Here is a 23,720-nt window from a genome sequence, read left to right on the forward strand (position 1 = left end):
CTCTGACTCTCTCTCTGTCTTTGTAAAAAAATAAATAAATAAATAAAATAAGGGGTGGGGGGAGTACCATCTTAGAGATATCACTGCGTCTTGGCGACCAAATCATTATAAATGAAGATAAGCATTTTTTATCTTGAAGTCTAGATTTTTTAAAAGTCTTATTGAAAGATACAAGTTTTAAAATAAGGCAGAAAGGTCAGATATTTAACTTTTATGTTGAAAGAAGAAAATGTTACTCAAAGTCAAACAAACGCTGCAAGGTTTATAAATTCAGTGCCTTTGGGGCTGGAAGGAACTGAGTGAAGAGGTGTATCCACCCTGAAGTTCATTCTATTGAAAACAGCTGCCATTCAGTTCCGGCCAACCGCACTTCCATGCAGGGCTGTGAGCCCAGTGTTGAAAATCTTCCGACTTTTCAGATAATCATGCAAAAACTTCCCATTTATATATATAAAATTTTATTATAAAAATTTTAAGGAAAAGCAATTCTGGTTAGGAAAAGGGATCAAAAAAATCACATGGAAATAGGCAGTTGACTAATCTTCCAAGTGCCAGTCTAGTTCTAATCTCATATTACTACTTGGTACAAATATCTTGAAATAAAATACTTAGCATTCCTGAAGAGATTCAACATCAGAAATATAAGCCACCCTGGAAATAAGCTTTGGACCTAGAAATGATGTTGGATTGTTAATGGGAAAAGCAGGAAGAGAAAACATGATGGGACTATACAAATATGAGAAAGAAAACTAACATCTCCATTATCTTCTGTTGGAACTTACAACAGAAGTTAAAATATTAGATGGTTCTTCTTTTTAAGTCTAAAACTTGAATGCTAGAATGATCTGCATTAAATAATGCAGCAGGAAAAACTGATCTTTGGCTTCTGGATCTTGTTAATAGGTATTAAGCTCTTTGGAAAATACCATCATATCTCTGAAAAATAATTCAAAAAAAGCAACAAGAGAATAATAATTATAAAAACACATCAATAACTAGAATTATTCTTATGATTGCCAAACATAAGAAATGTTTCCTTTAGAAATGATGTGCTAGTATCAACAGTTACTAAGAGTCTCTGGTTGATTTAAACTGAAGTGATATTTAACTGGCCATAGTCATGTGCCACTTTAAAAGGTAAGTCAGTTTGACCAGTTCATCTGAAAAAGAGCATTACTCCCTTTCCTTTCTCACTGTGATCCAGACAAAACAAGTATCTGTTTGTCTGAATGTTTTTTAAAAATACAAAAGATATATCAGTTTTTACACCCTTAGAACTCTACCCAAACTGATATGTTCAGGTTTACATAAATACATACACATATATATTTTTTCAATTCCAGAAGTTAAGACACAAGCCCATAGGGATGTGTGGCTATCACAGGCCAATCAATGAACTCTGGCCATTACAGGACTGTTGTGAGGTAGGCGGGTCTCTGACCTATACTTAACAGCTCTCAGCTTTTAACAACCTTCCCATGAGGAAATCTTTACCTTTTGTTCTAAACATTTGAACTAAACTCACCTCTGAACTAACAGAGATGTTAACAGGACGCTTGACACAAATGGACTAAGAGAAAATGGTTCTTATACAGTCTCTCAGGCTGTCAGTCATCTAGACACAAGTGAGTCAGTATCCATGGTGTTCAGAAGGTAGAGTTCAGGCTGAGCTGTCAATCCCAGATGGTACTAAGGACAAAAAAATAGAAAAGGTTAGATTGATTTTTAAGTATTGAAGTATTCAAATTGGCACTTAAGCTTCTATAAATAGCATATCAGTATGGCCTCTGTTCAGTACTGCTACACTGATTTCTTTTTTATAAGAAAGAGAGCCAGGGTCAGGGGGCGGCGGGGGGGGGGGGAATGGGACGGACAGATAGGGAAGGACAGGCAGGAAGGGAGATGAGAAGCATCAATTCTTCATTGCGGCTCCTTAGTTGTTCATTGATTGCTTTCTCATATGTGCCTTGACCAGGGGTCTACAGCAGACCAAGTGACCCCTTGCTCAAGCTAACAACCTTGGGCTCAAGCCAGTGAACATGGGGTCGTGTCTATGACCCCACGCTCAAGCCAGCAACCCCGCGCTCAAGATGGTGAGCCCGCACTCAAGCCAGCGACCTCAGGGATTCAAACTTGGGTCCTCTACGTCCCAATCCAACTCTTTGATTATTCTTATAAACACACTTTGCTGCAGGATGGGTGCTTCTGATAAGGATATTAAGGGAAAATGTACTGACTGCTTTTGTATTTTAGTATTGTGTGTAGGAAATCAAATTTCAAATGGTCTAAATCCTGAGTCCAATTATCCTTTGGCATCTGAACAAAGTCATTAAAAAACAAAACAAATAAACATAAAATGGCATGTGCTAAGAGAAAAAATGACCTATGGGTCCCAAATATTTGTCAATCTGAATCAGAATAACTTCACCTGCTTTTAAAACACATGCTAGGATCTGTGAAGCTGTATTTCATACTCTTCCTCTCCTCTGCATACACTGTGGGATAATCACTGAATCTCATTTTAGCCCTACTGTTACTACTCAGGGATTTAGAAATGTTACTGTCCCTTGACAACAGCAGCCTGTGAATGAGTGCAGAATGCAGACTATGAATCCATAGGAAGAAAATATTCCTATCATAGCAGAGTTGAAAAAGACACTGGAGTTGGGTTCAAGCTCCAACTCTGCCACTTCCTATGACCTTGAGCAAGTCATGTTATACTTTCTGAGCCTTATCCAACTTAATTGCAAAATGGAAATAAATGCTACCTTTGCAAATTTCAAGTACGTTAATATGCTATCTCATGTCAGTGTACAATAAACATAATTTTTTTAAGCAAGTGAGAGGGACAGACAGGGAGAGAGATGTGCAGCATCAACTTATAGTCGCAGCACTTTAGTTGTTCATTGATTGCTTTCTCATATGTGCTTGATGGGGGTGGGGGCTCCAGCCAAGCCAGTGACCCCTTGCTCAAGCCAGCGAGCTTTGGGCTCAAGCCAGTGCAACGGGGTCATGTCTATGATCCCACACTCAAGCCAAGCGACTGCATGCTCAAACCAGCAACCCCACTCTAAAGCCAGCAACCTCAGGTTTTCAAACCTGGGTCTTCAGCATCCCAGGTCAACTCTATACACTGTGCTACCACCTAGTCAGAAAAACATAATCTCTTTTACCATGTTTACAAACTGTCCTGTATACCTCACAGGCATGTGATGACTGCATAAAGATGAGTCCAAATGGAGCCGAAGATAAAACTATTTTCAATTAATGGGCTAGGAAATACTAAGTCACACTGGCCTTAAGACAGAAAAATATCATCTTCAGACTTACTCACTTTAGTGTTTTACATTTCAGGTTTTTCTAACCAACAGCAGTTGTCAGATATACTGACAATTCATTGCAGCCTTTTCACAAGTGAGCAACCGTGGTGGGCTTCCTCATTATGTAGTAAGCAAGGACTGCATTATTAGTTCCATGATCCCCAGAGTATATCACTTAGGTGACTTAACAGAACTTCACAGAGAAGTTTGTCATATTGCTATGAGACTGAGAAATGAGGCTAAATGGCACAGACATAGGCTAAAATCCTTTCAGGGGCAGAGAGGTAAAACAAATGAGTCAACTTACTATTAATTAGTTCTTAGCTATTGATGGGATAGGATCCTGCCCATTTTCTCTACCTGCCAAAAAGCACTGTTATTCTTTTAATTTAATGCAGGACAAACAAAATTCGACTACCAGTTGGCAACTTCTGAGCTAAAAATATTCCAACACTAAGTATCAAGCAAATGCTTCTGTGTATTGTTTCTGGTGCTGCTAAATGTCAAAGCTTGGTGTTTTAAACTCACATGAAGGGTGTACTAGATATTATGTAAGACGGCTTGCTAATTAATAGCATGGGCCTTATAGTTAAGCTATTCAAGTTCATATGCCACTTGTACATTAGCAATGTAATTGGGGAAGTTATTTTATTTTTTGGCCTCTAGGTTGCCTCATCTTTATGAAGTTGATCCTCTAATTTTAAGAATTAAATGAGATCACATATGCTTAGACCAGGATTAGCACATAGTATTAAGTGTCAGCTGTTTTATACATTCAGAAGCTAAGGTGTCAAGAGAAGCTGACACATTTCGATTCACAGGGCCTAGCCAATGAAGAAGCAGAAAGAATTCCAGGACAGAGCTAAAGGAGATCTCTCAAATCAGGATCTTCAAATTGTTATGCATTTTATTTGTTTTGAAATTAAACCCAAATTAAAGCAGTTAAATGAGGTAGGACAAGAAAGAGAGCAATATTCCCATATTACTCCTATGATATAAGACAGGGAAAGCTTGCAACAGAAAAAAATAAAATTAAGTTTTAGTGATACTCTTCGGACATATGAAATGTTGACTCAGATTTTCCTGTCATGAGTCTGGTGACAGGGCTAGTAATTCACTATGCCTGAACTTGTCTTTACTAAATGGTGCCAATATTCCCATTTATACTGGGTCTACCAAAATGCTCATTTTTAAGCTAAACAATTTTGATTTTCTCTTTTCAAATATTCCTTTTTATTAGCAATATATACAAAATATATACACCTATTTCATTGGTGAAATATGATTACAGGTAGAAAAATGTTCAGTCTAGACAGTGGTGGGATTCAGCCAGTTGGCACCAATTCAGCAGAACCAATACCTAATCTTTTTGTTGAGATCAGCAAAGTGGTTGTTAAAATGGCACTTGTAATCAGGGTTCTCTTCAAGTTGGGAACCTGGGCAGCCGCCCAGTGTGGAAATCACAAATTTACATTCTAAAAAAATGGGATCCTACCACTACATTGAAAAGATGATTAAAGATAAATCACACAGCCGATGATGCTCAGATAAAAGCAAAAAAAATTGCCTGACTTGTAGTGGCGCAGTGGATAAAGCGTTGACCTGGAAATGCTGAGGTCACCAGTTCAAAACCCTGGGCTTGCCTGGTCAAGGCACATATGGGAGTTGATGCTTTCAGTTCCTCCCCCCTTCTGTCTCTCCTCTCTCTCTCTCTCTCTCTCTCTCTCTCCCTCTCCTCTCTAAAATGAATAAATAAAAATTAAAAATAATAAAAATTTTTAAAAAGCAAAGAAAATTGTGAGGACGCCAATCACGAAGCAATATGGAAATATCTTAAATAACAGTTTTATTGTATTTTTGTCAAGTATTATTTAATATTTTTTCATTAATATTTTAAAACTTTCTTATAATCTAGTTTGTGTACCTTTATTGTTCTTATTTAAGTATTACATGCATGAAATAATAAACTACCTTTCAGTATATCACTTTTTTATACTTAAAATGGTCATCAGGGCAGAGACTCAGTTGTTAAATTATTTGAATTCCACTACTAAATTTAGAGCAAAGAAAGGCAGAGGGTTAGGGTTCGGGTAACAATTTTTTTCAAGTTTAAATATGATAATAATGTGACCTTTAGCAAAAGCAGAACTATCTGATGAGGCGGGTAAGCAGAAATTAGTGTTTGGTATGCAGCTCATCAAGTCTTCTAGGGACTAACCCCATTTATCTCTCTATCCCTTCTAAAGAGAAAATACGAAGAGTGTGGGTGGGCTTAACATGTCATTCCAGGTGGTACTTGATGTTCAGTATTTCAAAGTTGTTGAGGCTCTCATTAATAAACTTTTTCAAGGTAAAAAAAAATACCAGGAAACCAAATTGGAAAAAGAAAAATGTTTTTAATTACAAACCAAGTTTACATATTGTCTGTTAAATGGTTACTAAGAGCTTTGTTGTAACTACTCCTAAAGCCACTAGCAGGACCTCACAGGAGCCGAACTGCATTCCTCATCCCTGTTATTCCTCATGTGCTGTAGTGGCACAATTATTTCATGTCACATCGATGGAGAATGAAGACCAATTTACATAAAGTACAACTGTACATCCTTAAACATTCCACACAAAGACAATGCCAAAACATACTGCACATGCTGGCCCTGGAAAAGATTAAAGGGCTAAACGTTTTTCATTGCACCCAGAGCACTGGTTGAAGTACATTATCTGAGGATCAAGTGGAATACAGTATGGGAGTGCTTAATGTTGTGAAATACTACATACATAGTATTAAAAAATGCCATTTAATTGGGAAAAAGTTATTTATCATTGCAAGTCATAAATACAACTTCTAAAAGAAAACTGGAAGTTTTTACCTGGGCTTCTAAACATTTATGAATCTGAGACTGACTGGGCCCACAGACTGAGAGCAAAGGTAAATATTTCTGTACCATCTTTATAAACAATGTTTTGGTCAATTTGGCCAGACCTAATACAGTTTAGGATATAACTCTGATATTGTCACAAGGGAAATGGGTGGGTATGAGAAAAAAAGAGTTAAGGAAATGTGTCTTTCCTTATCCTGTGCTGTATTACTTGAGCGGCTAAGATAAAGGTACAGTCACTGAAATAGCAGTTTACCCTTAATGATTATAAAAGACAATTTATACAGTCTGTGTGAAAAGTACCAGCAATAATGCTGATACTTTTACATGCACAACTGAACAGAGAACATCAATTCACCAGGACTCCAGAAGGAAAGCCCCCCCACAAAATGAGAAGTCATTCAATGCCATTGCCATTACTGTCCTCACCAAGTCAACAGCTATAAAAGACTTATCTAACTCCATCAGATAATGTGATTTGATTTAACATAATCACATAGTCTCAGGCTCCAATGTCCAAGTGGCTGAAGAACAGCAGCTTCATGCTGAAGGGACCCATTTCCTTTGACTCCAGAGCTCCACCATCTGGTCTCAAAGCTTTTCCCTCTGAGGGAATGGCTGAAGAGAGGTAGCCCAGTACAACCTTGCCAAGAGAGAACTTTGCAACCATGGTGATACCTATTGACTTGCTGAAAGAGAGCTTTGTAGAGGTTAGGTCCACAGCGCCTGAGACTGCCTTGCAAGTCGTCCTGGGCATACTTCTGGAAAACATGTGGCTCTGGTAGGAGGTGGCATTTAGGAATTTAACAGATGGCTCTTCTTGTCTTTTCAAGTCTTTTCTCCTCACCCCAAAGTCTTATGAGAACATCAGTTTATAAATGCTACCATCTTTTTCAATCATGAAAGGAGGAAGGAGGAAGGTAAAGGTTTTACAAGTATATGTGCTCGAGAGTAAGTATCAGGAAAGCTCTGTGTATTAACAGAGAAGTTATTAAAATCAGGACTCTCAAGAAAATCCTGATAAGTGTTCAATCTCTGAAGAAAATCTAAGTGATTTTCAAGGTGATTTGTAACCACCTACAGATAAGTTTTGCTATTTGTCCACTTATCACCTTTATGCTTTCTCACCCCTCTTAACTTCCACTGAGAAATCTGAAGTAGAAATAAAAGAATCCTGAACCTGATAGAGGTAGATGTCTCTTAATCTCATATTTAAAATAAATAAAACCACTCTAGTTGAAATTTCATATTTTTATAATTAAAATAATTATAAGGGTATGCATAAGTAATTTTCAACCTTTTATAGTCCATTAATTTTTTGTGTGTGTGACAGAGAGAGGAACAGACAGACAGGAAGGGAGAGAGATGAGAAGCATCAATTCTTTGCTGTGGCACCTTAGTTTCTCAATGACTGCTTTCTCATATGTGCCTTGACCGGGGGGCTACAGCAGACTGAGTAACCCCTTGCTTGAGCCAGCGACCTTGGGTCCAAGCTGGTGAGCTTTGCTCAAACCAGATGAGCCCGCACTCAAACTGGCGACCTCCACATCCCAGTCTGACACTCTATCCACTGTGCCACCACCTGGTCAGGCCATTATTTTTTAATAAACAAATCTGCATACCCATTCTGTACTTTTATTATAAAATTTATTGCATTTCATAAATTTTTTTAACATATTCCCTAGTTAAGAATCATGCATATAGATTTATCTCTCAAAAGGATAAAATAAGCTGGCCCTCAGCAGCTCCTGAAAAGTGTAGTGTTAGAACGACAGCAGCAAATTATCAGTTTTTCAAAGATCCTATCTAATCCAGTTTCCAGATTATGAGGTCAGGGAAAAAAAAATTTCCACCTTTCAAATGTATGTGAAATAAAGTCTTTCGCAACACACAGTTGAGTCCTAAATGTACTCTGTGCAACAGCACATACTTTGGGCTATGTTCACACAGTAAACCATAGAAACACACTGGCTCTGATGGCTACCTGGATCAGACAGACTGACCCAGTGTTTACTTAGTGTAGTCACTGGAGGCTTCTTCAGTCAGGACTCTAGAGGTGCTTACCGTGCGCCCACAATCCAGAAAGGACATGCCCAATGCAATCAAACATTGCCAAATCTGAAAGACAAAACAGCCATCATTCACCAAACTCTCTTAGGAGTCTCTTACCCACTGTGATTGCTCACATTGTAAGGCTCAGAGGCAAACTTGCTCTCTTCCTTGAACATCCAATTTTGCCTATCTTCTGTCACCAAGTCATTCTCCAAATCCACCACCCCTTCAAAACATCCTGGAATCTGCCTTCTTCAGCAAAGTTTTTTCATACTAGTTACAATACTAAGTTCCCTCTGCTCCTACTGCTTTGTGTTTGCAGTTTGTTTCTTTTATCAGACTTGGAGGTCCCTGAAGACTACTTTTCTTCCGTCCTAGCTCATTCCTCATGATGAGGGGAATGAATGACAGACTATGGAGGAACAGTAATATAAATATATGAATTTGAACTCAACTGAACACAAACAAAAAGGGTCACAAAATGAAATGGCTGCAGGAATGACTGAGTCAGTTTTTCAGGGTGGGATAAGATGCTCTGCTGCAGTTCCCCCTGACGCCAGGGAAGATAAGGGCCCTCATGATGTTGTGTAAATTGTTGAGTATTTTTCTTTATTCTACTTTAGGTTACATAAGTTCAAAATCCTTTTGATTTTTGCCTTGACTATTTTAATTGTTATTAATCATAATAAATTTTCTACTAAAATCCATCCACGAGTAACTACAACTCTGTACCATGCTTCCTGCACAGCACACAGCCAAGTGAAGAGTCCCGTAAGCTGCTCTATGAAGTTTCGGAGCAAAACAGCAGTAGACCACTCTAGAAAGAGCCCTCGGCCTTAAAAACTGTCTTCAACAATCTCAATAGTCTCAGCGTGCCTGAGGACCACTCAGAACCTTCATAAACAATTTACATGAAAGAAGGATCTCCTTAACCTTGATAGCAAATTTTAAAAACAATTCCTGTCAAGGACATATTTAGTTCCTTGGGTTGCCTTGGAGTAAGTCCCTAGATTACAGGGTCAGCATCATCTTAGTGTGCCCAAGGTTTACTGGAGAGCAAAATAAAAGGAATGTGTCAATCTAGGACATAGTTTTTCAATATTCACTCCAGTGATTTTTCAGTCAAGTACCTAACCTGTGGCATGGGGACCAGGTACGAGTTAAAAAAATCAGCAGTGGGTTTCTAGCCTCCATCCTCAAAGCATTCTCTTTAGCAGATATGGTATAAATTCTGCTGTCCCTAATCTTCAACCCTTGTGTTTTTCAGAGAAAGCTGCATAGAGCAGGGAGGTGGATTTGCTGTTGTTGCTATAACCATTTTTCATTAATATAAGTAATGTTACAAATGACTTGGGGAAAAAGAAGAGAATACATCCATAATCCCACCATCTTAAAGTAAGTACTATTACCAATTTTATATAATTGACTCCAGAATTATGAAAATTTTTGATTATATATATATAATTCTGCATTCCTTTCTATGTGGTTTTGTAACCATCATTATTTTTTTAGATTTTACTTATTCATTTTAGAGAGAGAGAGAAGGGGGGAAGAGCAGAAAGCATCAACTCCCATATGTGTCTTGACCAGGCAAGCCCGGGGTTTCAAACCCATGACCTCAGTGTTCCAAGTCGACACTTTATCCAATATGACACCACAGGTCAGGCTGTAACCATCATTTTTTAGTAATTCTAAAATAATTTAATGTGAGAATACCAATTTTTAATTATTTCATTATTGGACAGCTACTAAGTGGCAGAGCTGAGAAGGGCTGTGAATCCACATGTGATCCACCCAAAGCTCTGAAATCACACTGCACAGACCTTTCTCCAACCCCATCTTGTACCACTCTCTCTTTCCTATACAGCTCCTCTTCTTCTAGTTCCTATACTATCTTGTTAAGAATTAGCAAAAATGGAAACTAGAAGAAAAAATAAAAAAAGAATGGAAACTAGACTAAAGTAATAGAAATAAGAAGATAGCTCTTAGGAACCAAATTTTACGGTTAAAAATATTGTTTAGCCTGACCAGGTGGAGGAGCAGTGGACAGAGTGTCAGACTGGGATGCGGAGGACCCAGGTTCAAAACCCTGAGGTCACTAGCTTGAGCGCAGGCTCATCTGGTTTGAGCAAAAAGCTCACCAGCCTGAGCCCAAGGTTGCTGGCATGAGCAAGAGGTTACTGTCTGCTGTAACTCCCGGTCAAGGCACAGATGAGAAAGCAATCAGTGAACAACTAAGGTGCTGCAAGAAAGAATTGATGCTTCTCATCTCTCTCCCTTCCTGTTTGTCTGTCCCTATCTTTCCCTCTCTCTGTCTCTCTCTGTCCCTGTCACAAAAATATATATATATTGTTTAACCAAAAAAGAATAGCTATAGTTTAATGACAGCTAATTTAACAATTTCATGTAAATTATCTCAAGAACTATACTTTCAGAGATCATTTCTATAGTTTTTAAATTATCTCAATAGCCTGTACTCCTTTGGGTCCTTTCTGGATGTTAGTCAGCCCCACCTCTGCCACCCCTGGTAACTATGCCCTGCCCCTCCCAAATGGACTTACCAAGTAAAATACAAAGCTTAGATAAGCCACACTGACCACAGCAGCCACTACATACAATAATACATGCCCTAGATCCCGGACATAAATCACAACAAAGTACATGTTGATGGAACAGACGATAAGGACCAAGATCCCGCCTGCAATCCTCCAGCCTCTGTAAAAAAATCAGCACAGTCACTGGTGGAATAGTCTAGCTGGTCCACAAACAGAAAAGGACACTACATCTTGTGGAATAGACAGGACAAGAGAAAGAAGCATTTCAAAATGAACTGAAATATCACTCTTAGTATGTCCCAGATTTGGTTAAATAAGCCAAAGTTAGACACACTATTAGGGATAAAGAACAGGAAAAGTACTACCAAATAACCCAGTGGTAGTCAACCTGGTCCCTACTGCCCACTAGTGAGAGTTCCAGCTTTCATGGTGGGCGGTAGCGGAGCAATCAAATTATAAATAAAAAGATAGATTTAACTACAGTAAGTTGTTTTATAAAGATTTATTCTGCCAAACTTAGCAAAAATCCAACATAAAGTATTTGGTAAGTAATTATTATTATATACTTTAACTTGCTGTAACTCTGCTTTATAAATTTTATAAAGTAAAGTTACTTCTCTACTTTATAAATCACCATTACTGTGGAACCAGTGGGCAGTTAGAAAATTTTACTACTAACAGAGATACAAAAGTGGGCTGTAGGTATAAAAAGGTTGACTACCCCTGAAATAACTCCTATTATTTAAGTCCCTAAAAATGCAACAAGCCCTAAAAATGCAGTATGAGAGCACCTAGAGATGCAACAAGTCATTTCAACTACCTCCATGTCCACTAAAGACGTATATAAAAGGTAATAGTTTAGGCATTTCCCACTCAGATCATTAACATGGAATTAAAATGCTTTATACTGCCCTGGCCGGTTGGCTCAGTGGTAGAGTGTCGGCCTGGCGTGCAGGAGTCCCGGGTTCGATTCCCAGCCAGGGCACACAGGAGAAGCGCCCATCTGCTTCTCCACCCTTTCCCCTCTCCCTCCTCTCTGTTTCTCTCTTCCCCTCCTGCAGCCAGGGCTCCATTGGAGCAAAGTTGGCCCAGGCACTGAGGCTGGCTCTATGGCCTCTGCCTCAGGCGCTAGAATGGCTCTGGTTGCAACAGAGCAATGGCCCAGATGGGCGGAGCATCACCCCCTGGTGGGCATGCCGGGTGGATCCCGGTCGGGCGCATGCAGGAGTCTGTCTGACTGCCTCCCCGTTTCCAAACTTCGGAAAAATGCAAATAAATAAATAAATAAATAAAATGCTTTATACTTCAGTTGCTAAAGCTAGAGGTAAAGCCTTAAAAGCTGCCCTGGCCGGTTGGCTCAGCGGTAGAGCGTCGGCCTAGCGTGCGGAGGACGCGGGTTCGATTCCCGGCCAGGGCACACAGGAAGAAGCGCCCATTTGCTTCTCCACCCCTCCGCCGCGCCTTCCTCTCTGTCTCTCTCTTCCCCTCCCGCAGCCAAGGCTCCATTGGAGCAAAGATGGCCCAGGCACTGGGGATGGCTCCTTGGCCTCTGCCTCAGGCGCTAGAGTGGCTCTGGTCACAACATGGCGACGCCCAGGATGGGCAAAGCATCGCCCCCTGGTGGGTAGAGCACCGCCCCTGGTGGGCGTGCCGGGTGGATCCCGGTTGGGCGCATGCGGGAGTCTGTCTGACTATCTCTCCCTGTTTCCAGCTTCAGAAAAATGCAAAAAAAAAAAAAAAGCCTTAAAAGCTAAACTTTCTCCCCCTGAAAATAAAGATAAGCTTGTCCTCTACTACATTCACAGTCTCCATTTTCTAAGCCAAAGATTGAGGGGGCAGTGCTCACAACCCCCTCTCAAATCCCTATATGACTCATTTTTTTGACTAGTCTATTTGATGAAGATAACCTTCCCCCATATAGCTTTGGGAGACTGAGAAGAGTACACTCACATTCCATTGGCAAAGTCATTCATTACTGGCCGCAAGCTGGTAAATGTGAGGATGGGTATGAGAGCAAAGGGAAGCTGGAAAAGAAAAAACTAAGATCAGATGGGACTACCCGGGGTCCCTGTATCACCCCAGAGAGCAGCACTGCTAGTGAAAGGGAAACATAGACCTTGCCTCTCTACTCCATGAGAAATTATTCCCATCATCCCAAATGTTCAAGCATTATGTTGAAATCTATGCGGCTGTCATTAACCTAGTATCAATTATGACCATAAGTGTCTATGAATATTTGTATCTGCCTTGTCTTAACCTACGTAAGACCTAGCAGTGTCCTATATCAGTGGTCCCCAACCCCCGGGCAACGGACCAGTACCAGTCTGTGGGCCATTTGGTACCGGTCCACAGAGAAAGAATAAATAACTTACATTATTTCCGTTTTATTTATATTTAAGTCTAAATGATGTTTTATTTTTAAAAAATGACCAGATTCCCTCTGTTACATCCCTCTAAGACTCACTCTTGATGCTTGTCTCGGTCACGTGATACATTTATCCGTCCCACCCTAAAGGCGGGTCAGTAAAAATATTTTCTGACATTAAACCGGTCCATGGCCCAAAAAAGGTTGGGAACCAGTGTCCTATATGATTTAATATTTGCTTAGCTTAATGAATAATAATTTTTGTTCTATATGTAATTATAGTTTATAATTCCCATTCAACAGGCTTAAAAAACCCAAATCATTTCTAAAATCCTTTTAGATGCCAGGGATTACATATAAATTTAGTGCAGATAAAGCCATGCTTCTTTCCTCCTCTAGGGGGCTGTATAGAGATGTGCTGTCAAATTGGGCACCTGAAACCTGTATAATTATGGTATCTAGTGTCACTCCTATAAATGCAATTAAAAATAAATAGATTTTCCCCAGCACTTGGCACTAGGCGTGATACCTAAGGGCAACACATAATGCTGTCTGACTAAAATAGATGTAAGTTTTCCCAGCTCCCCTCTCACCTGTAAGCTCTGCAGAACATTGAGGAAGTCATTCATTCCAGTTAGATGTTCTACATCTTGGAAAACAGCAACAAGCAGAGTGGGGATAATGGCAATAGAGCGGGTCAGAATCACTCGGGCAAAGCGTGACCATTTTAGGTTCAGGAATCCCTGGAAGAAAGCACAAAAGCAGGATGAATGTCTAGAATAGGAAACAGAAAGGCTTGGATAGGTTCAGGAAGACCTCAGAAGCATGGGATTAGTAAGTAACAAAAGGGCAGTTTCCTCTCCTCGAGTCTGTACCAGTCAAAACAGCACATACCTCCATAACAAACTGGCCAGAATAGGTTCCTGTCATGGTGGAGCTCTGTCCTGCCGCCAGGATCCCCACTGCCCAGATGTAGAGTGTAGCAGGCCCAAAGTAACATCCCAGAACAACACCCTGGGAGAGGCAAGGAAGAAACAGGTGTCAGTGAACTGCTTAGACAACATCCAAAACAGCATTTTTCTCTTCTTTACTATGCACCACCTACACCAAGCGCTGTACAGGGCACTGTCCCGGAAGCTTGACTCAGGTCCTAACCTCATTCTAAAAGCTTTCAACCTATATTTTGCTAAAAGATTCTCATTCCTCAGCCTACTCCTTTCCCTTCTCCAAGCTCCTAAAGCCTTCATCTTCAAGCCATACCTTAAATACTTAAAAAGTCTAGCCCTGGCCCACGAAGCAGAGTTTGTTGGTTCGATCCCTGGCCAGGCACCTGCAAGTACAGATCAATGTTCCTGTCTCTCCCTCTCTGCCTTCCTCTCTCACTAAAATCAACAAAATAAACATTTTTAAAAACAAGTCTACATGACATTTCCCAAATAATACCACTTAAAAACTATTTTAGAAGATAACAAGAGTGAAAAGAAAGGTCAGAAAAACTTGGAAAATGCTACATTCATACATATTCTACTCTTGGAGGTTCACAATGTGCCAGCATAAAATGGACTAAGGCCTCAATAAAGAACACTTGATTAGGTACACTTTCTTTAATCACCGCAATTAACATCCTGTAGAACACTATACTATCGGCACAAGTTTGGGAAGAGCTGAAACAATTCATTTTTTTAGCTGATCCTCTATTCCTTCTATACTTGTCTAGCATCTGGACCTCTGAAATAAATGACACTCCAAAGAAGATACACACTCAGCTCTGAAGTGAACCCACAGGAAAGACCAGATACTATGCCGGGAATAATGATTCAGGGGCAAAGAATACAAATCTGAGTAACTTTACCCCTTTGTAGATGTCCACAGCCAGTGTTGAGTTGTCATCAGGAAAAAGGCCAGTATGGGGACTGCTGCTATTTCTACAGACTTCAATCTAGAAGAGAAAGCAGTTTAGCAGCAACTCTTTTTTTTTTTTTAACAGAGACAGAGAGAGAGTCTGCAAGAGGGATAGATAGGGACAGATAGACAGGAAGGGAGAGAGATGAGGAACATCAATTCTCTGTTGTGGCACTTTAGTTGTTCATTGATTGCTTTCTCACATGTGCCTTGACTGTGGGCTACAGCAGACAGAGTAATCCCTTGCTCAAGCCAGCGACCTTAGGTCCAAGCTGGTGAGCCTTGCTCAAAACAGATAAACCTGTGCTCAAGCTGGCAACCTCGGGGTCTTGAACCTGGGTCCTCAATGTCCCAGTCCTCTATCCACTGCAACACCACTTGCTCTGCTGTAACTCCCTGGTCAAGGTACATATGAGAAAGCAATCAGTAAATAACTAAGGTGCCACAACGAAGAACTGAGGATTCTCATCTCTCTCCCTTCCTGTCTGTCTGTCCCTATCTGTCCCTCTCTCTGACTCTCTCTTTGTCCTGTCAAAAAAAATTTTTTTACTGAATTAAGAGTGTGCATTGTTGGGTCATTTTAAATGACAGGAAGAGAGGACCCTTAATTAGGCTTCAAATATGAGAGGACACCCAGAATAGGTAGTCCTTAGTCAAAGCAGAGCCAGGAGTCTGAGGTCCTATAGATAGGAAGCAAAGTGGTGATCAAAACTAGATAGGCTTGTCTGACCTGTGGTGGCACAGGGGATCAAGTGTCCACCTGAATGCAGAGGTCGCTTATTTGAAACTCTGGGCTTGTTCAGTCAGGGCACATAAGAAAAGCAACTACAAATGATGCTTCCCGCTCCTCTCCCACTTCCCCCGTCTTTCTCTCTCTCTAGTCTCTCTAAAAAATGAATAAAATCTTAAAAAAAACAAAACTAGATAGGCAATCAGGAACTGAGAAGATAGAAAATTCAAAAAGGCTGTACTAGCAACAGTATCTGTTTGATTGACTCCTCCCAACCTATCCTCATCACCAAATGGCAGGACTGGCAGAGAGGCTGGCAGTTGATAAACAGAAAACAAAGGGCCAAATACTGTAGATGTGAAGCCACTAACAAAATAGCATGAGGTAATCTTTAGTCTGAGCCAATCTCCCTTATCAGGCAAAAGCAGGAAAAAAGGGTCTGGGGTTAGTCAGTCCCCAGACTGGAGACTGACTAGTGCAGTGACTTAGGGGACAGCACTGAGGCTACACATCTATTCTTCGGAGCTCCAAGTCACTGTCACATTTTCCTACCCTACTCCAGCCTTCATATTACCCTCACATACATGACCACTTATGACCCTGGCTTACTTACCACCTGCTGGTTGGTTTTCCCAAAAAATGCTTCAGCAAACACTGAGACGACAAAGACATTGATGATGAAGGAAACAAAGAGCGCAATGCAAGATTCAATGAAAAAGTACTTATTGGCTTCTCGAACTTCCTGCTTTTTGGCTCGGTTTACCTGTCTGGACTGGAGAGATAATAACAGTAGTCATTTTTTGGACTATTTGGAACAAGTTTCATTGTAATATTTCATGAGGTTAGAGACAATTGAAAGATTTAGAGGGCAAACAACTGATCAAATGAAATGTGAGAGAACTTGCGTACATCCTCGTTCACTAAGAACTTCATGACCCTTGGATGACATTGCACATTCCTCAAATAGGTAAAAGTAATTGACTACTGAGCTCTGTTATTGCGGCTGTAAGAACCAAAAAACAACCTGCCCTAAGGAATGCATAACCTTAATTATAAAGGTCTTTGAAATCTTTCAGCAAACTATTATGTAATACTGGCTGGTAAAAGGTTGGTTGGGCAATTTACTCCTGACCTCCTCAAGGCACTCAGGGTATTGAGATTAAAACACAAGAGAATTGGTGCACTTTCAGACCTTTTATTTGTTTTATGAAGAACTTTAGTCCTAGTTTCTCTCTGGGTTAGTTATCTCTGGTCATAAAACAGAGTCCATGTGTTTGCAGTTTATAAATGTCCAACCATGGAAAAATACCTTGGTCCTTCAGGACTCTAAGAGTTATAAACTAAGTACGTGTCCCTTGCAACTAAAGGAAAACATCCCATAAACTATCCAGGAGGTCGCTGAAATATAAAGGCCTTGCTCACCTTGACTAAGGCAGAATGCAGGTACATGTTGTGTGGCATGATGACAGCTCCCACGATGCCCACAGCCTGCTGGATCTGTGGGGTGCCACAGCCTGAACAGGATGGCAGGAACATGCCCTTGAGTACCTCACTCTGGCTGGGTCGCACTGTAACATACTATATACCAACATAACAACTATTAGCCTTTACTGGAATATGAGACTGAGGGATAACGGTACTAGGAAACACTCAGCATCTTTACTCTTCCTTACAACCCCTTCTTCTTCAACAACTACCTAGGATAATTAGGAATACAGAACTATCACAAACCAAGCAACATAAAGTGTTTGCTACCGGAGATCAGAGAATTCAACTAGGATAGCTAGATATTTTACATCATATTTTAAATACACAAAATAGGTGTATAGAGAATATAATTAATATTCTAAAGAAATAAAATGGCTGCTAAGGGCCTTATAGATATTTTACAATAACTTCTATGAGACGACCCAAGAATATAGCCAATTCTTTTTTTTTTTTTTTTTTTTTGACAGAGCTAAAGAGTCAGAGAGAGGGGCAGACAGGGACAGACAGGAATGGAGAGAGATGAGAAGCATCAATTCTTCATTGCAGCACCTTAGTTGATCATTGATTGCTTTCTTGTATGTGCCTAGACCAGGGGCTCCAGCAGAGCAAGTGACCCTTTGCTCAAGCCAGTGACAGTGGGGTCACGTCTATGACCCCACACTCAAGCCAGCGATCCCGTGCTCAAGCCAAATAAGCCTGTGCTCAAGCCAACAACTTCAGGGTTTTGAACCTGGGTCCTCCACATCCCAGTCCAATGCTCTATCCACTGCACCACTGCCTAGTCAAGCCAGTTGATTCTTAATTGTCCACACTATTCTTAGTTCACCTATATTCATCTAAAAATCCCTGTGTTTACCACTAGCATAAACTGGCTCATTCATAAACACTTTTCATACATACTTTTTCCTGGTTCAGCATTTCTCTTGAAAGCTTTACACCAAGCTGTATAATCTACTCATAGATTAGATATATTTCTGAAAGTCTAGCCAGGCCAATAAACAGAAATCAGTTAATCTAGTCATTGAAAGGTGCTATCACTGCACATAATGGTACTGATTCCTAGGACTGCTTGGGTTGGAGCAAAACCAGGAAACATCCACTGTATCCCCTATGGTTGCAATATGGAAAAAGTTCAAACTGCAGCTAGTAAAAAACCAGAAGGAGCAAAAACAGAACCACCCTGTAATACCCTTTCTAACCCTCTCCAAAGCTGTTCTGTTGTCAACATGGCCAATTTGGATGTAGGGAGTCTAATCTGGAAAGTCCTAAAATGTCTAGTTATTTTCCATATAGGAATCCCTGAAGACCTTCCTGGACACTAGTCTTTGCTACAGATAATAGATTATAGTCCATCAAGTTTGGCCCAAGGCTTAATTGGCTTTTTCTTTCTTTTATTTTTTTCCTTCTGCTTTTACTTTTATTAACATTTTTCATTTTATGCTACAATTATTCTTGGGCCATAAGTTTTTGTTTCTTCAGTTTCTTCTGGAATATCTTTTTCTTCTGTGCTATCTCCTCTTCTGGTGTAGGAACAACCTGCTCTTTTTCAGTAAGTATCATCTCAGTGTGGCAGGGAAAGCTCTTGTATGGGATAATTCATCCATAAACTCTGTAAGTTCTGCCCACATCTTGGGAGCTTTGTTCACCTGGATGTGCTCAATGACCACAGGAGAATCTATACCTAAACCCCTTAAGGTCAGTATTGCTCTCTGCTTTTCTTTTTAGTGAGCGAAGGGAGGGAGACAGACTCCCGCAATCACCCAGGCTGAGATCCACCTGGCAAGCCCACTAGGGGGCGATGTTCTGCCCATCTGGGGCAGTTGCTCCATTGCTCAGGAACAAAGTCATTTTTTAGTGCCTGAGGCGAGGCCATGGAGCCATCACCCAAGGCCAACTTCGCTTAAACCAATAGAACCATGGCTACAGGACGGAGAGGGAGAGAGGGGGTAGAAGCAGATGGTCACTTCCCCTGTGTGCCCTGACCAGGAATTGAACTCGGGACATCCCTACACTGGGCCAATGCTCTACCACTGAACCAACTGGCTAGGGCACTCTGCCTTTTTAAGCATGTGCAGCAAAAATTCAGCACTTTTTTGGAAACATCACCCTGTGTCCAGCCCCACTGTTTGGCCTAGGTACACCTACCACCTCCACCATTGTCATGACAGAATGCCTCTGTAAAGTTACATACTTCAAATACTCGACGGCCTTTCTGATATGTATACTCTTGATGGCCTGGGCAGTTTCATTGAGAGTATTCTTAAAGTGAACACAAAGATATGAACCTCTACATGTGGATGCTTTTGCATGGTTTCTGGGTCAAAAAAATAGCAAACCATTTTTAGAGGTCACCTCAAGCCTCTTAAAGAAGAGGAAGCAATTAGCTTTTCCTTAACACATGCTAGTTTTATACTGTCTTTTATAATACAGGCAAAATAAAATTTTTGTTTTAAAATGCTAATGAACACTTGCCTCATATCCAAATGTGAGGGCCATAACAGTGATGAGAAAGCCAAAAAATGCTTCCAGCTTTCGCAAGCCTAAAGGAGAAAATGTAAAAGTGTGAGTTCACAGGAGACAGACTTCCCCATCAGCCACATAATGAAAAAGTAGCTTCTTTGTCTAATCCCTCCATTCCCACTCTACTTACCATATTTGTCCAAAAAGAGAAATACAAAGGTATCTGCAATGGTGATGAGAACTCCACCCCAGAGAGGGACCCTAGGTCAAAGATAAGATATGGAAACTAAAGGAAAGAAAGGAAACATTGAGAAGCACTTTCTTCCCAAAAGCTCTTCATACATACATCTGGAGAAGCAAGGACATGGGAGAGAGAGGACAGTGGCAGCAGGCCAGGCTTTGGGTAGTTTAGGATTACAGCACCAACTGAATAATATTCATTCAAACTTGAATATCTACTATATCAGACATTTAGGATACAAAGCTGAAAAGAAGGGGTCTTACCCCTCAAGGAGCTCACTGTCTAGTGAGATAATCTAATATACAAATAATTATGATATACAATACTACACAAATAAAAGACATATGCATAATAAAGGTATTTATAACCCAACACGAGAACATGGAAGATATACAGCCTACATCTGCCATGAAAGAGGAAGGTGGTCCCAGAAAGGTTCCACAGAAAGTATATATAATAAGCTTGAGTTGAATCTTGAAAATTGAATATAAGTGGGATTTTTGTTTTTACAGTTGCTATGAAATCTAGCAAAATATGATTACTTTCTAGAGGGAAGCCCCCTCACCTTCCTACAGACAGGAGATTGATGGCAATGGCTGAGCCAATAACTTCTTGCATATCTGAGCCAATGATAGCCAACTCCACCATCAGCCAAAGGATAATTCGTGGGACCTAAATACCAAAAAGAAAGACATGGTTCAAAATCATCATTTCTCAGAACTTCCCCCATAGTTTGAAATTCACATTTTGGAACTAATCTATAAACAGTCCTTTATAAGCCTTCAGTCTAGAGATAAAAGTACCACAACTTGGCTCCACTTGACCCTTATTGCACTATGGCCCCCAGTTGGAGAAGGCAAGGCTGCTTCTATGTGGTGGAGCTTACAAGTCAAGGTCTGGGCAGGAGCTGATCCTAATTTTTTCTCTTTCCCTTCCATTCAAGAGAAAAAATGGAATTTTCATTCATTAATTTCCTGTCTAAAATCAAGCTAAAAGTCTTAGGAGGAAATGAGGATGCTAATACTGTCAAAATATTGTTCACAGATAATAAAAAATGACTGTGGAAAAAAATATCAATCTTGACTGTAGCTGAAGAGACAAAACAAATGTGAAAAGGCTGGGGTCATCCTTAATGTAATAATATGGAAGCAAGTAAAAAAGGACAGATAACACAAAAGGACTCAGGGCAAAGTGGCTAGAATTGGCTGGTATATAATAAAATAGGAAATTAATCTGGTCAAACAATGCAAGTGAAGGATAAATTTGGTTAATGCTGGCCTACTGAGGCCAGAGTAAGAACACCTCCAGGTATCCACTACCCAAAAATCTGTCACAAAAAACAACTGTTAAGATACATAAAGAAAGAGAAGCTTAGAAAAGTTAAAAATTACCAAGGTTTTCTTTTAAGAAAAAAAGATAGGGATACTTTCTCACAGCTAGGAGAGATTAAACATTTAGGACAAACCAGAGGTAGATCAGCAGTATCTCATCTAAAGAGGAAGCTAGGTTAGCCCTGGCTGGGTAGCTCAGTTGGTTAGAGTGTTGTCCCAATATGCCAACATTTGAGGGTTTGATCCCCACTCAGGGCACATACAAGAACCAACCACTGGCCTGACCAGGCAGTGGCGCAGTGGATAGAGCGTCGGAACGGGATGCAGAGGACCCAGGTTCGAGACCCCGAGGTCGCCAGCTTGAGCACAGGCTCACCTGGTTTGAGCAAAAAGCTCACCAGCTTGGACTCAAGGTCGCTGGCTCGAGCAAGGGGTTGCTTAGTCTGCTGGGGGCCCACAGTCAAGGCACATATGAGAGAGCAATCAATGAACAACTAAGGTGTTGCAACAAAAAACTGATGATTTATGCTTCTCATCTCTCTCCGTTCTGCCTGTCTGTCCCTATCTATCCCTCTCTCTGACTTTCTCTCTGTAAAAAAAAAAAAAGAACCAACCAATGAGTATATAAATAAGTGGGGCAACAAATTGATGTGTCCCCCACCTCTAAAATAAAAAAGTCAAATTTAAAAAAAAATCATTTGAGATTTTGCTTCCTGGTACATGTTGTCAGCCTGGCTCAAATAAACTTATAAAAAAAATTTATTTAGGCTTGACCAGGCAGTAGCATAGTGGATAGAGCATCAGACTGGGACATGGAGGACCAGGTTTGAAACTCCAAGGTCATCGGCTTGAGCGCAGGCTCATCCAGCTTGAGTACAGGGTCGCTCACTTGATTGTGGAATCATAGACATGACCTCATGGTCACTGGCTTGAGCCCAAGGTCGCTGGCTTGAGCAAGAGGTCACTCGCTCTGCTATAGCCCACCCCCCTCAGTCAACGAAGTCAATGAATAACTAAAGGAGCCACAATGAAGAATTGATGCTTCTTATCTCTTTCCATTCCTTCTTGTCTGTCCATATCTGTCCCTCTGACTCTGTCTCTCTCACACAAAAAAACAAACAAACAAAAAAACATTATTTAGGCCCTGGCCAGTTGGCTCAGCAGTAGAGCATTGGCCCAGTGTGTATGGAAGTCCTGGGTTCAATTACCAGCCAAGGCACACAAGAGAAGCGCCCATCTACTTCTCCACCTCTCCCCCTTCTCTCTCTCTATCCCTCCATCTCTCTCTCTCTTCCACTCCTACAGCCATGGCTTGGTTGGAGCAAGTTGGCCCTAGTGCTGAGGATGGCTCAATGGCCTCATGTCAGGCGCTAAAATAGCTCAATTGCTGAGCAGCGGCCCCAGATGGGCAGAGTATCACTCTGTAGGGGACTTGCCAGGGGGATCCCGGGGACTCAAACCCAGCAACTTCTGCACACTGGGATGATGCTCCAACCAACCAACCTATCTGACCAGGGCTTAATCTTTATTGATTTTTTTTTTTAATTTAGAGAGAGACAGGGACAGACAGAAAGGAAGTGAGAGAGATGAGAAGCATCAACCCATAGCTGTGGCACTTTAGTTGTTCATTGATTGCTTTCTTGTACATGCCTTGCAGGGGGGCTCCAGCTGAGCCAGTGACCCCTTGCTCAAGCCAGCGACCTTGGGCTCAGGCCAGAAACCTTGAGCTTCAAGCCAGTGATCTTTGGGCTCAAGCCACCGATCATGGGATCATGTCTATGATCCCACATTCAAGTAGGCAACACTGTGCTCAAGCCAATGAGCCCTTAGGGTTCCAAACCTGGGTCCTCAGCATCGCATTCCAGGTTGATGGTCTATCCACTGCGCCACTGTCTGGTCAGGCATGCATGCGTGTGTGTGTGTGCGTGTGTGTGTGCGTGCGTGCGTGTGTGTGTGTGTGTGTGTGTGTGTTTTAGACAGAGAGAAGGGAAGGGAGAGAGAGAGGGGAAGGGGAAGGGAAGCATTTGTTGTTCCACTCAGTCATGCATGTTTTGGTTGCTTCCTGTATGGGCCCTAATGAGGATCAAACCTGGAACCTTCTTGTTTCAGGACAACACTCAGCCAACTGAGCTAACCAGCCAGGGCCTTTAAATTAATAAATGCAAATTAAATTTAAAAAATTAAATTTAAAGATGAAGCTAGGTTAAAGCTATCTTCCAGACACAGACTCCATTTCCGCCGTAGGTGGCAGTAAGAAAGGCAAGGTGTGCAGAAGGAAGCTGTAGAAGACTGTGTAACATCCAGGGTCAGTTGAATTGAAAAATAATTATTAGCAAACCTAAAGATCATGCCACAAATAGTTTGTATTATAAAGAAGAAACTTTTTTCAAATTTATGGCA

General features: G+C 40.9%; 1 protein-coding gene across 5 annotated transcripts in view; it reads right to left on the reverse strand.

The window, feature by feature from the left end:
• Positions 1-439: 439 nt before the first annotated feature.
• Positions 440-23,720, reverse strand: part of SLC11A2 (solute carrier family 11 member 2) — a 43,180-nt gene continuing 19,899 nt past the window's right edge. For all 5 annotated transcript variants that reach the window (XM_066264997.1, XM_066265006.1, XM_066265015.1 and 2 more), the window contains exons 6-17: positions 20,555-20,661; positions 19,939-20,009; positions 19,761-19,828; positions 17,223-17,378; positions 16,414-16,572; positions 15,021-15,107; positions 14,063-14,182; positions 13,762-13,911; positions 12,754-12,827; positions 10,810-10,963; positions 8,261-8,314; positions 440-1,689 (exon numbers count right to left, since the gene is read on the reverse strand). In XM_066264997.1, the coding sequence (XP_066121094.1) occupies positions 1,612-1,689; positions 8,261-8,314; positions 10,810-10,963; positions 12,754-12,827; positions 13,762-13,911; positions 14,063-14,182; positions 15,021-15,107; positions 16,414-16,572; positions 17,223-17,378; positions 19,761-19,828; positions 19,939-20,009; positions 20,555-20,661 (1,278 nt within the window). In that variant the 3' untranslated portion in view covers positions 440-1,611. The remainder of the gene's footprint in view (positions 1,690-8,260; positions 8,315-10,809; positions 10,964-12,753; positions 12,828-13,761; positions 13,912-14,062; positions 14,183-15,020; positions 15,108-16,413; positions 16,573-17,222; positions 17,379-19,760; positions 19,829-19,938; positions 20,010-20,554; positions 20,662-23,720) is intronic.

This window comes from Saccopteryx bilineata, chromosome 1 (genome assembly GCF_036850765.1).
Source record: "Saccopteryx bilineata isolate mSacBil1 chromosome 1, mSacBil1_pri_phased_curated, whole genome shotgun sequence".
NCBI lineage: Eukaryota > Metazoa > Chordata > Mammalia > Chiroptera > Emballonuridae > Saccopteryx > Saccopteryx bilineata.